At 66.1% G+C, this 13,314-nt stretch overlaps 1 protein-coding gene across 1 annotated transcript; it reads left to right on the plus strand.

The window, feature by feature from the left end:
- The first annotated feature begins 35 nt into the window (after window positions 1-35).
- Window positions 36-11,335, plus strand: IL12RB1 (interleukin 12 receptor subunit beta 1). The gene is given in 17 exon segments (XM_059831634.1): window positions 36-127; window positions 6,829-6,886; window positions 7,358-7,460; window positions 7,463-7,604; window positions 7,761-7,930; window positions 8,003-8,154; window positions 8,674-8,710; window positions 8,875-8,985; window positions 9,069-9,151; window positions 9,235-9,489; window positions 9,491-9,719; window positions 9,811-9,912; window positions 10,021-10,167; window positions 10,259-10,402; window positions 10,546-10,642; window positions 10,725-10,818; window positions 10,916-11,335. Coding segments are annotated over 17 exon segments (2,436 nt in total).
- Window positions 11,336-13,314: the final 1,979 nt, after the last annotated feature.

The following is a 13,314-nucleotide window of genomic DNA, read 5'->3' on the forward strand; positions in this document are numbered from 1 at the left end:
GCGGCACGGCTCGGCACGGTACGGTACGGTACGGCATGGCACGGCACGGCTCGGCACGGCACGGCACGGCTCGGCAGCCCCCGGCGCACCCGAACCCCCCGGCCCGGTCCAGCGGCAGCCCCGATCCGTACCGCTGCCGGGATGTGCCGGGGCGCTGGCGGTGCTGAGACACCACAGCCCCAGCAGAGCTCCAGTACAGCCCCAGTACAGCCCCAGTGCACCCCTAACACAGCCCCAGTACAGCCCCAGTGCCCCTCTAACACAGCCCCAGTGCACCCCTAACACAGCTCCAGCACAGTCCCAGTACAGCCCCAGTGCAGCCCCAGTGCCCTCTAACACAGCCCCAGTACAGCCCCAGTGCCCCTCTAACACGGCCCCAGTACAGCCCCAGTGCCCCTCTAACACAGCCCCAGTACAGCCCCAGTGCCCCTCTAACACGGCCCCAGTGCATCCCCAGTGCCCCTCTAACACGGCCCCAGTACAGCCCCAGTGCCCCTCTAACACAGCCCCAGTACAGCCCCAGTGCCCCTCTAACACGGCCCCAGTGCAGCCCCAGTGCCCCTCTAACACGGCCCCAGTAAAGCCCCAGTGCCCCTCTAACACGGCCCCAGCACAGCCCCAACACCCCTCCAGTGCCCCCCCGGCACAACCCCTATATCCCACAGCCCCGTGACCCCCTGACAGCCCCAGCCCAGCGCCGAGACCCTCCGCGTTACCTCCGCAACACCCCAAAACACCCTGGGACAGCCCCAGTACACACCACACCCCAACACACAAACCCAGTAACAGCCCCAGTACAGCCCAACACACCCCAAAACACAACCCAGCACAGCTTTGCAACAGCCTCCCACCATACCCCAGTACATCCCAGTACACCCCAATACCACTCAGAACACACCAGCACACCCCAGTATACCTGCAGCAGAGCACAGCACACCCCAGTACATCCCAGTGCACCCCAATATCGCTTAGAACACCCCAGCACACCCCAATATACCTGCAGCAGAGCACAGCACACCCCAGCACACCCCAGTACATCCCAGTACACCCCAGTATCACTTAGAACACCCCGTTACACCCTAATACACCTGCAGCAGAGCACAGCACAGCCCAGTACGTCCCAGTACACCCCAGCACACGCACATCAGGTCTCTCCAGTATCAGAGAACATGGCGATGCCATCGCAGATTTGGGCACAACAAGCCCCGGTGCCATCTGATGCCTGTCACTGCTGCCGCCCGCGGTGCTGGTGCTGGGTCCCGGAGCGTGTCCCTCCCGGTGACACCCCGTCCCGCGCCCCGGGTGGCCCAGCTCGGGGACTTACGCTCTTCCTCGGCGTGGCAGGCTCAGCTCCTTCTGCAACGAGAAAAGCAAGAAGCAGGGTCAGAGCGTGTCCCCAGGCGTCAGAGGGTGCCACGCGTGGGACCCCCACCTCCCACCAGCCGTGGCCACGTGCCCGCCAGCATCCCCGCTGCCCGCAGCCAGCCCTCAGCATCGGGGTGTCACCACAGGATCGGTCCCCGCTCACTGTGCCCGGGGCGCCCTGGCTCTGCCGTGCTGGGTGAGGGTGACAAATCGCCCGCCCGGGGTCAGCACAAGGGGACATCTCCTTCCCGGGTCCCCAGGGCTGGTGGCCCTGTGGCCAGGCCCTGGAGAGAGGGCTTGAGCGTGGCGGAGCGGGAGCAGCACCCAGCCGCCTGGCTGGAGAGTGGCCCCGGGGTGGTGGCTGTGCCCTGTCCCCCACCCCGTCCCCCCGACCCCGGGCGTGGGGAGCAGCCGGTGGCCCCCAGCGCTGTTTATTTTTCCAGCCGCTGGGAATATTTCTTGCGAGAGCTGTTTGCTCGCAGGTGGTGCAACAGGGCAAAGGGCAGCTGTGCAGGCGGGAACCCTGGCCCACACCATCCTCCCGCTGCGGCAGGCACCGGCCGGCTCCGGCACAGACATGGTGCCCACCCGTGTGCCACCGGGCATGCCACAGAGAGTGGCACAGATCCTGCCGGCGCTGCGAAGGGCACGGCGTGAACGGGCCGGTACGTGCCCTGGCGCGCCGCGGGATGCTGGCACACGTGGTGGGTGCACGTGCTGGCTAATGCCCCGTCATCACCCTGATCCTGCGCCCACCGCCGGTGCCCGCCGGCCCCGTACCCCTGAGCAGCTTAGACACATTCCCCACGCGGGCAGGGAGCTCCCCGTGGGCAGGGGCTGCTGCCACCCATGTGGGGGCACACAGAAGCACCCATGCACCCCATACCCACCCCGGGGCGCCTGCACCCCATCCTGCTGCCCACGCCGCGCAGCCCCTGCGGAAATCCCTGGATTGGGGCGTGCTGCAACGCAGTGATGCAGCAGCATCGCCATGGCAACGGATGACATCATGCCTGGGCGCACAGGGACTCGGCAGCCCCGGGGGCCCATGGGTGTGCGTCTGCCCCGGGGCGGCGTGGGTGCTGGGGGTGGGTGTGGGTGCAGGGGGTGGGTGCCCCGGGTGGGTGTGGGTGTCCCAGTGCACCCAGCAGCACTGGGTGACCCCAGGCCCAGGCTGGGGAAGGGGGTGCAGGGTCCCTGCACGGAGCAGGAGCCCCCCAGCACCCTCACCCAGCCCTGCCGTGTACCAGCCTGGACCCCCACCCGCACCCAGGGCCGTGCCACCGGCCACCGGGCCCGGAGCAGAGGAAGAGGCAGAGAAGGGTCACGCTGAGGGTTTTACTGCTCAGCCATGCGCAGACGGGACAGCGGGACAGAGGACAGACACCCCTGTCCCCCAGGCTCACCCCTGCCCCACGGCACAGTCTCCCCACCCGTTTATGGGTGCAAGGGCGCAGAGCGGTCCTGTGGCACCCAAAACCCATCGCTGCCAGGGGCTCTCCAGCCAAGCTGCGTCCCCGGGAACAGCCAGAGTATCCCCTGAGGACCCTGGGGACCCGCGTGGGGCAGTGCCACAGGGCCAGCACCCACAGGGTGCCTGACGTACCCCGCCAGCGTGGTGCGTCTCCCATCAGCAGGTCCCCATGGGAGCCGGGATTAACCATCAGCTGATCCCTGCGGGGATAGCATCGGGGATGCCATCGCTGCTCAGCGCTTTGGGATTAGCTCCCTGGGGGGAGCCCCTTCCCACCCCACCAGCCGCAGCCCCGTGGGTCTGCTGTCCCCAGCGACCGCTGGGAGCGACACCCACGGCCAAGAGCCCCAAACCCCATGGCTGTGGTGGCTCCGTCCATCCGTATGCGTGGGGAGGTAGCTCCCGTGCAGGGCTCTTTCCCGGGCTGAGCGTGCAGCGGAGCGCAGCTGCCCCGCGGAGCTGCCAGCTTGGATGAAGGCAGCGCCGTGCCATCCTCCAACCGCCCAGACAGCTCGGGCCCCCCGGTTACTGCGGCTCCGCGCTGCAGATGGGGATGGAGGCGTGAGGTCACCCGGAAAATTGGGCTCAGCGCTCAGCCCTGCGAGTGGAGGGGGCCACGGTCATCACCCCTCCAAAGCATGGCAGCAGGTGCCGGGGTCCCTGCAGGGAGTGGGTGCGGGATGGGCAGGGAGGATGGGTGCCCCTCGGCCTGCCAGGAGCCGGAACACAAGGGTGATGGAGGGGGCGGCTGCTCAGAGGGGCAAATCGGTGCTGGCACAGTGGTTCGGCACAGATCGGCATCAGGCGCTGGGCTGGAGGGACGACGGCGCTCCCATGGGAGCCCCCAGCCCCTGCACAGGTGGGTGCCCCCCCCCCCCAGCACCCCACAGCATGGCTAGGGCTTGTAACCTGCCCCGCTCCTGGTGCTGGGTGCCCGGCTCTTGTCCCACCCGTCACACACTGCTCAGACGTAGCCCCCACCTCTACCACATAGCACCCACCTCTCGCACACAGCACCCACCTCTCGCACACACACTCGGAGAACACCCACCTCTCACTCACAGCACCCACCTCTCACCTGCAGCACCCACCTTTTACACACGCACCCCCAGAGCACCCAAATCCTACATCCAGCACCCACTTCTTGCACATCCACACACCCCCAGAGCACCCACCTCTCACCCGCAGCACCCACCTCTTACACACGCACCCCCAGAGCACCCAACTCCTACATCCAGCACCCACTTCTTGCACATCCACACACCCCCAGAGCACCCACCTCTCACCCGCAGCACCCACCTCCTGCACGCGCAGCACCCATCTCACATACACCCAGAACACCCACCTCGCACGCAGCGCACCCACCTCTCACCCGCAGCACCCTCCCCACGCACCCCCCCACCCCCGCAGCACCCACCCCTCGCAGACCCGCACCCAGAGCACCCACCTCACCCCGCGCTCACCGGGGCTGGGCTCCCCCCGGCTCCCTCCCGCCCCGCCGGGCTCCGCCGCCGGTGCCCCGCTCCCCGCGCCCGGTGCCCGGTCGCCGGCGCTCACCTGGAGGCCCCGGCGCCGCAGGATGCTGGGCTCGTCCATCCCGCCGCGCCCGCCGCCGCCGCCGCCTCCCGCCTCCCGCCGCGCCCGCTCCGCCCGGTGCGCCCGGTCCGCCCCGCCGCCACCGCCCGGGGCGCCGCCCAGCGGCCCCAGCGCGTCACCGGACGCGCAGCAGCGCCGAGCCCGGGGCTGGCACGGCACGGCACGGCACGGCACGGGGCTGGCGCAGTCTGCTTGGCTCAGTACAGCCCAGCATGGCAGGGTCTGGCACGGCACGGGCACGGCACAGCATGGGGCTGGCACGGCACTGGCACGGCACGGCATGGGGCTGGCATAGCACGGCGTGGGGCTGGCACAGCACTGGCATGGGGCTGGCACGGCACTGGCATGGGGCTGGCACGGCACTGGCACGGCATGGGGCTGGCACGGCACTGGCATGGGGCTGGCACGGCACTGGCACGGCATGGGGCTGGCACGGCACTGGCATGGGGCTGGCACGGCACTGGCACGGCATGGGGCTGGCACGGCACTGGCATGGGGCTGGCGCAGTCTGCTTGGCTCAGTACAGCCCAGCATGGCAGGGTCTGGCACGGCACAGGCACGGCACGGCATGGGGCTGGCATAGCACGGCGTGTGGCTGGCACAGCACTGGCATGGGGCTGGCACGGCACTGGCATGGCATGGGGCTGGCACGGCACTGGCATGGGGCTGGCACGGCACTGGCACGGCATGGGGCTGGCACGGCACTGGCACGGCATAGGGCTGGCTTAGCACTTGCACAGCACGGCATGGGGCTGGCACAGCACTGGCATGGCATGGCATGGGGCTGGCACAGCACAGCACGGGGCTGGCACAGCACTAGCACGGCATGGGGCTGGCTTAGCACTGGCACAGCACGGCATGGGGCTGGCACAGCACTGGCATGGCATGGCATGGGCCTGGCACAGCACAGCATGGCATGGGGCTGACACAGCATGGCATGGGGCTGGCCCAGCACAGCATGGGGCTGGCCCAGCACTGGCACGGCACGGCATGGGGCTGGCACAGCACAGCACGTGGCTGGCACAGCACTGGCACAGCACAGCATGGGGCTGGCACAGCACAGTATGGGGCTGGCCCAGCACTGGCACGGCACAGCGTGGGGCTGGCACAGCACAGCATGGGGCTGGCACAGTCTGCCTGGCTCGGTATAGCCGAGCATGACAGGGTCTGGCATGGCATGGCACAGCACGACACGACATGTCATGGCACAGCACAGTACAGCACAAGGCTGGCATAATGCAGCGTGGCACAACATGACACAGTGCTGGAACAGCGTGGCACAGTATGGCATAACGCAGGATGGCCCTCTGCTATGCCAGCCCTGGGCCATCCTGTGTTGGCATGGAGCTGGCACAGTCTTCCTGGCTTGGTACAGCCCAGCATGGCATGGCCTGGGGCTGGCACAGCAGGGCACAGGGTGGGAACAGCCCCCCTGGCTCGGTGTTGTCCAGCCCAGGTCTGTCCCACAGCCGGCACGGCACAGCACAGTCCATATGGCCTGGCGCTGCCCAGCACTGCCCAGTACAGCCCAACATGGCATGGCACAGCCCAGTCTGGCACGGTCCAGCATGGCACAGCCTGGTGTGACATGGTACAGCATGGCCTGGTCTGGTTTAGTGTGGCATGGCACAGCCTGGCCAGGTACAGCACGGTCCTGCTGTATGTTGTGGCATGGCAAAGCCCGGCACGGCTCAGTTTGGCACAGCATGGCACAGCTTGGCGTGTACCCCTGGCTGGGAGGGCAGGAGGGCAGGAGGTGCCAGGGGACCCTCTGTGCCCCCACTTCGGCCATGCCCGTGGCAGCGGGACGGAGGGGTCCCACCAACACTGCCCAGGCACAGGGACACTTCCGCCACCGCCGTCCTCCGGCCCCGAGCAAAAGCCACACAAGGGGACGCTTTCTGCGGGAACAAGGGGACTCTGTGCACGGCCCTCGGTGCCACCCGGCTCCACCGTCCCGGGGTCACCCGTCTCGTCACGCGGCCGCTGGCATCCCAGTGGCACCGCGCTCTCCTGCCTCACTGGGGCTTTGTTCACTGCCATGGGGGACAAGTCATGCCGGGGATGGTCACCAGAGCCTGGTTTTGGGGACAGCTGTGCTCACACGGGCGTGCACACACAGACACGCTGCTGAAAACCCGAACAACCCCCAACCGTGGAGCAGCCTTTTGAACTTTGCCTGGTTACGGGCAGGCGATCAAAGGCATGTCGCGAAGTTTGAAAAAACAAAAGCCAAAACCCCCCAAAACCCCAAGACATCTCTTTCGCTTACCTTGCGCTTCTCGCTGGGCTGGGGCACGCGGTGCAGCCGGGGCAGGCTTTGGCCGAGCCCTGGCAGGCGTGCCGGCAGAAAAGGGGGATATTTTGGTTGCTTTCTCTTTTGTTTTTGGTAGAAGCGAGGCACGCAATCACGCCTCGCGGTCTGCCCTGCCTGGGAACGGCCACCCTTCGGCAAGTTTCTAGCAGAAGAGGAAACGCCAGGTGTGGGGAGCTGTGCCGAGCGCCGGAGCTGCCGCCGAGCGCCGGAGCTGCCGCCGAGCTGGGAGGGAGGGCACCCACCGTGTGCTGGGGGACTGGGCAGCCGGGAAGGGCAGTGGAGCCCCGGATCCGGCGTGGGACACCCCGGGTGGCTGATGCTGGGGTGGCTGCTGGCGGCACTGTCGGTGCTGGCGCGGGGCGGTAAGTGCTCCTGCGGCGTCGGGAGATGAGAGATAACTTCAGAAAACTTTCAATGAACGATTTGGGGGCGATAAGGCTCGGAGAGCTGTCGCCGCGCTGGAGACGCTCACCCGAAACCACAGGGACAGAGTAAAGCTGGGTGAATCCCCGCCAGTGGCGGGCAGGAGCCGGGGAGAGCGGCACCAGCCAGCACCACATCCCAGGGCAGGGGGCAAATGGTGTTTTTTGGGTGAGAATCACCAGCGTGGCTGCTTCGATCCCCCGAGCGAGCAATGCGGTGATTGGGCAACGGCTACACCGCTGCTCCATCCCGGCCTTGCCCGACCCATCGGGGTTTGGGGTGCGGGAGTCCCCAGGCGCTGCCCTCTCCTGCAGGCACTGCTGCGGCCCCCGGCTTCTCCTGCTGGAAGCAATGCGGCTCCCGCTGGTTCCTCTGCTCCTGGCCGCCCCTTGGCCCCGCCGGCAACACCTCCTACCTCCTGACGCTCTGGTGAGTCAGCGGGGATGGGTACCACCTCCTGGGGAGCCCATGGGATGTGTCCTGACCCGGACACATGGGGATAGGTGCCCTCCGCATCCCAAGCCCACCCGGAGGGCAAGCACTGCCCCATCCGGATCCGACCTTGTGCCCGCTCCCCCCGTCCAGCTACACGACGCCCAGACTGTGCCGGCGGGTCGAGGCGGGTGCGAGGACGACGTACACCCTGAAGCATCAGCACGTTTACGTCCTCACCAACGTCACGGCCTGGGTGGAGGCGCGCTGGGGGGACCACATCCACAGGACCCCCAACCTCACGCTGTACCTCAACGAGGCCGGTAAGCGCCCGTGGGGCCGGGGTGGGCACCAGTACCGGCACCGATAACCGCGAGACCACCTTGTCTTTACAGTCAAGCCGGATCCGCCCCATACCGGGATGCCCTTCACCAAAACCGGCAGCTGGCTGCGGCTGCGGATGCCGTGGCCACCGTGCCACCGTGGGGGCTGGCCGCCGCAGCGGGAGGCTCGCTTCCGGAGGATGGGTGACTATGGCTGGACGCAGGTAAAAACGCCGTTTGCCAGAGCTGGCAGTGACAGACGGGACGGTCAGTAGCGTTGTGGCAGCCGGGGGAGTGTGGGGGCTCGGTGACGCAACTGTCCCCCTCCCAAACCCATCCATGTCCCATCTGTTTCGCTGCGTTATCGGCTCTGCCCCGTCCTCCCGGCCAGGGGATCCTGCTGCTGTCCATAACAGGATCAGGCCGCAATTCGCGGGGATTACACAGGCAAAACCCCAGATTAGACAATGACGATGACGGATGAAATCCGGCCGCTCATCCCCAGCGAACCCCCCCGAAGCGAGGGACCCCCCACCCCTCTCGACTGCTGCCAGAAAGGTCCCGGGGCTGAAGCTGTGGTACCCCGACCAAGGGCACCCTCCTAGCCAGCATGTCCCCTGCACCCCGTTTGGCTCTCCCAGTCCCTGGGACGTTTGGGGGACACAGGACAGCATCTGCTTTCATGTTCCAGTAACATACTGGTTTTACTGGGTGGGTGCCTCCATCCCTGGTTCTCTCTGCAGGTGACGTGCGAGACAGTGACGGATGAAGATGACGCAGGTTGGTTTAGCCTGCAGGGATGCTGGGGGGGCTCCCAGGTCCTGATGGGGGGGCTCTGCCCCGTGCCCCCCCCCCGGCCTCCCAGCACCCCGCGATGGCCAAAAACTGGGGAAAAGGGGGGGGTGTATGTGCCATCCCCCACCTGACCCTGCACCCCGCTGTAGTGACCTGTGCCCTGGGGGGGGACGGTGCCTTCGAGGTCCAGCTCCGGCACAAGACCCCCCACTGGAGCAGCTACTGGAGTGACTGGAGCAGCTCCATCTTCGTTCCCGAGGGTGAGGAAAAGGAGAGGAAACAAGTGGGATCCCAACGGCTCCCGAAAATGCCGATAGCCCAGCTGGGCTCCTTCCTCTTGCAGAAATCCTGGTGAGCCCGGTGCTGAGCTACCAGCTGGGAAAACTGGGGAGAGACGGGCAGCGGGTGCTGAGGCTGGGCTGGCAGGTACGGCGGCATCCCCCGGGGACCCTCCTGGGTGTGTCCCCCCCCCATTTCATCCCCTGAACCACCCTTTCTCCCTCCCCCAGCGAGCCCCCAAGGAACAAGGGAACGTCACCTACACCCTGCGCACCCGCATGCGGGCATGCCGCTGCGCCGAGCCGGCTGAGGAGGACACCGTGGTGCTGGGGACGGAGGTGACGGCGCACAACCTCACCCTCTCTGGGGCAGAATACGAAATCCTGCTGACAGCAGCCAACGCCGCTGGGACGGGGCCGGCACGGCAGCTCCATGTGCCAGCAGAGCAGCGTGCAGGTACCTGCCCTGCGGAAGGACTGAGCTCCCCGGCAGCGTCGAGGGAGTTATTTTCCCAGCCATCCCTCATGCCCCCGTTTCATCCCAGATCTCGGCTTCAGGGATGTCAGCGTGGCCGGCAGCACCGTGACGGTGCGGTGGGAAGCACCGAGCTCTGGCTTCGTCTACTGCTTTGAGCAGCAGCCACTGCCAGGACCCCTGAAATGGGGCATTTGCATCCGACGGGATTTCCCTGCCAAGAGCATCCATGTGGAGAGAGGCAAGGGTGCACCCTGAGCCCCCCGCCTGTCCCCTCACCTGGGGCTGGATCCTGGCAAGGGTTTAACTGGTGTCCCTGGTTCCTGCCCCAGGAGCACTGGAAGCGCCGGCGTGTTACCGCCTTGCCGTGCACGGCTGGGCGCCGGCACGGGGCTGGTCCACCTTCGCCCTGCAGCACCACTACGCCAGCAACGGTATGTATGGAAACATGGAGCATCCGCGCCTGGTTTAACTGCAAAAAGGGGGGTTCCCCAAACGCTCCCCCATTTTTTTTTTTGCATCCCCCCCACCATCGTGTGCAGCCTCGCTGGCCGTGCCCATCCGCATCAACGCCAGCGCCACGGATGCCACCGTTGTTCTCCAGTGGAGCCCGTCCCCCCGTGCCGCCTGTCCCGGGGCGCTGGCCAAGTACCTCATCTGCCACGCGGCCCAGGGGGACAACGTGACCTGTGAGTGGGACCCCCCCCATCCCCGTGGGGCAGGAGGAAGGTGCTGCCTGCAACCTGCCAGACTACCGCCTGCTCCTTGTCGTTTGCCCAGACGGCGAAACGGATGCCACGGCATCGCACTACACCCTCCAAAACCTACGGCCTGGCACAGCCTACAGGGTGGGCGTTCGGGAGGTGACGGCGGAGAGCAGGGGGACCTGCGGTGCTTGGTGGCACTTCCAGACCAAGGCGCTGGGTAAGGGCTGAAGACCCCATCCCCTCCCCGGTCCCCGTGGGGTGCTCTCCGTGGGGTGCTCGCCCTTGCCCCGAAATGGCTCCCGTGTCCCACGCGGGGTGCTGGGGACAGAAATGGCAGCACCCAGCCGTGCCCGTCCCCAGGTCCCCAGGGAGCAGCGTGGAAATCCAAGCTGAAGTACCTGGGCATCTCGCTCGCTCTCCCCACCATGGCTGCCATCTACCAGCTGAGCAAAAAGAGGTGATGGCAGCACCCTCACCCCCACCCTGCTCGAGCCACACACCCCATCTCCGCCCCCCCCCATTAACCACCCCCTCCCCAGGGCTCACCGCCTCCTCTTCCCACCCCTGCCCAAGCCCGTGGGCAGCAAAGCCGTCCAGTTCTCTGCCAGCGAAATAAGCCAGGTGAGATGCAAGGTGCAGGAGGGGCCGGATCCTGCACCCCAGCACGTGCCCGTGCATGGCCCTGGCGTGGGACGTTCCCACCCCAAACACATCCGACCCTTAGGGCCAGCCCCGGCCAGGCTTCGTGGAGCCCTCGGAGAAGTTCAGCCCGGCCGAGCTGCTGCTAACAGAGCCGAATCCCGGGAAGGAGATGACCGATGCCGGCACACGGCCCGGCACACCGCAGCCCAGCCCCACGGCCGAAGAACCGGTGGCGGTGTGCCTGCCGGGCTGCGAGAAGGAGCTGCCGTTCACCTACCAGAGGCAGGACGTGCTGAGCCCGGCTGGATTTTCACCGCCCGGCAGCACCGGCTGCTCCGGCCACCCGGCCGGCGAGGAGGAGGAGGAGGAGGAGGAGGAGGATGAGGAGGAGGGAAGGCAGGGGCTGTGCCAGCTGCTGGTCCCCATCGCCCTGCTCATCTCCGACAAACCCATCGTCATCAGGGACCAGGAAGGATGGGACCCATCACCGGAGAAGTTGGTACCATAGCCATCACCAGGCTGGGGCAGTGGGGATGGACGGTCCTATGGGGTGCTGAGCACCCATGCCGGATGCCAAGCACCCACCCCGTGGGCTCATGGTCAGACCAGCACTTTCAGGGAATTTTCTGGTTTCCAGGACATGAAGGCGATGCCTCCGCACGCAGCGTTGCACGGGGCCAGGATCTGGCCACTCACTTCCCAGCCTCAACCTTTCGTTGGCGATAAATAACGAGGGAAGGCGGTCGCAGAGTCCGGCCGGGGCTGAGGGTGTTTCCTCGGCCGGATCGGGAGGAGAGCTTCATCCTGGCCGGCTGCCTCCTGCCGTGGCCAGCATCGCCCCGGCCCCTGCGGGATGGGGGCACAAACAGCCCCGGCACCAAAGACCAGCTACTTCCAAAAGTTTAAAGAGCGAGACGCAAAATTTAAGAGAGACGCAAAATTTAGAGAGACGCAAAATTTAGAGAGACGCAAAATTTAGAGAGACGCAAAAATATGCAAAAATTAACAAATAAATGAAAAAAAAATTAAAATAAATGCATGAAGCAGCAGGGCTGAGATGGCTTCCCTTGCCTGACCGGATTTAGAGTCAGGGCAATCCATGGTGCTGCGGAGGACGCAGCCAGGCAGCGGGGCGGGGGAACGGGGGAGACCCGGCGCAGGGAGAGCCCCCCCAGCACCGCCGCGTGGGGCCGCGCCGTCGCCTCGGGCCTTATCTGGGGCAGAACTGGAGATGCTACTGAAGATGAAGAGCGGTTTGTGGTTTCATCTGCCCTGCGCGCTGGGACCGGAGGCGTCAGCGTTTACTTGCTGAGAGTGCAAAAAATAAAAAGGAAAAAATAAAAAAAATAAAAAAATGGGGTTACTAGCACGGGGAAGTCCGGGGAAAGGCAGCACCGGCAGAGCCACGGTGCCTCTGCCGCAGCCGCCGGCATACGGCTCGGCCTCCTCGCTGTTGCTTTTAGCCCTGGTTGTGTTTTGCAAGGGATTTCACCAAAATTACTCTCGCAGCACCAGCACACGCGGAAACCATGCTGATGCCGACCAGAGATAATGCACCGGGGAGCGCGGCCAGGGCGGCACATGGCTGTGTTTCGGCATGTTCCTCCACGCAACCTTCGCCCGTGGGTGGGTCGGGATTTACGGCTCTTCCCGGTACTCTGGGGATGGGGACGGCTGCGATGGTGTCATTCCCATGCCTGGGGGTCCCGGTCGGCTGTGTGCATACAGGACCCCCCGCCACAGTGCCCACTGCCGCCGTGTCCACCCGTGTCCGGCGCTGCACGTCCGGCACCGCACGTCCGGCACCGCGCATCCAGGGCGTCTCAGCTGTCGGCGGAGCCACGAGGTGGCACCAGCCCTGCGTCCCCACGGTGCTTCTCCATCTCCCGGCAGAGCAAATCCATCTTTCCTCCCTGCCATGCCACCACGCATCACCCCACGGGTCGCCAGCAGCTTCCACTCTTGCTCTCCCGCACCCCAAATCCCTGGGGATCAGCTGGAGGCTGGGGACCCAGCATCCTCCCAGCCCCAGAAACCCAGCTGGAGAGAGCAGATTTAGGGATTTTATTGGGATTTGGGCAATGCCAGGCTTGCTGTCGGAGCATACCGGGCCAGCCATGTGCGGAGGAAGTATTCGGTTACCGGCTCGGCGCGCGAGCGCGGACTCGGGTTTCAGCCCCGGCCCCTGTTTACAGCCTGTTTTTGGGACCGGAGCAGCAAAGGAAGCGGCACCGGGGTCACGGCTCGGCATGGTTGGGCAGCAGTGGTAAACACATTGCCCAGCTCGGGGCCAGCGCCGCCACCGGTTAATTATTCCTGTTCGTGGAACAAGTTCATGCCAGGACAGGCAGTCCCGATTGCTGCATTAAAAACACCCCGGGGGGGGGGGGGGGGCCATGACAGGAGACCCCCCAGTCACCCCCGCAGGGTCACCCTCCAGTGATCGATCCCACCGTGGCACCGCTCACATCCCCCCTGAGACCTTCA

The sequence above is a fragment of the Gavia stellata genome, chromosome 32, assembly GCF_030936135.1.
Source record: "Gavia stellata isolate bGavSte3 chromosome 32, bGavSte3.hap2, whole genome shotgun sequence".
In the NCBI taxonomy this organism is placed as follows: domain Eukaryota; kingdom Metazoa; phylum Chordata; class Aves; order Gaviiformes; family Gaviidae; genus Gavia; species Gavia stellata.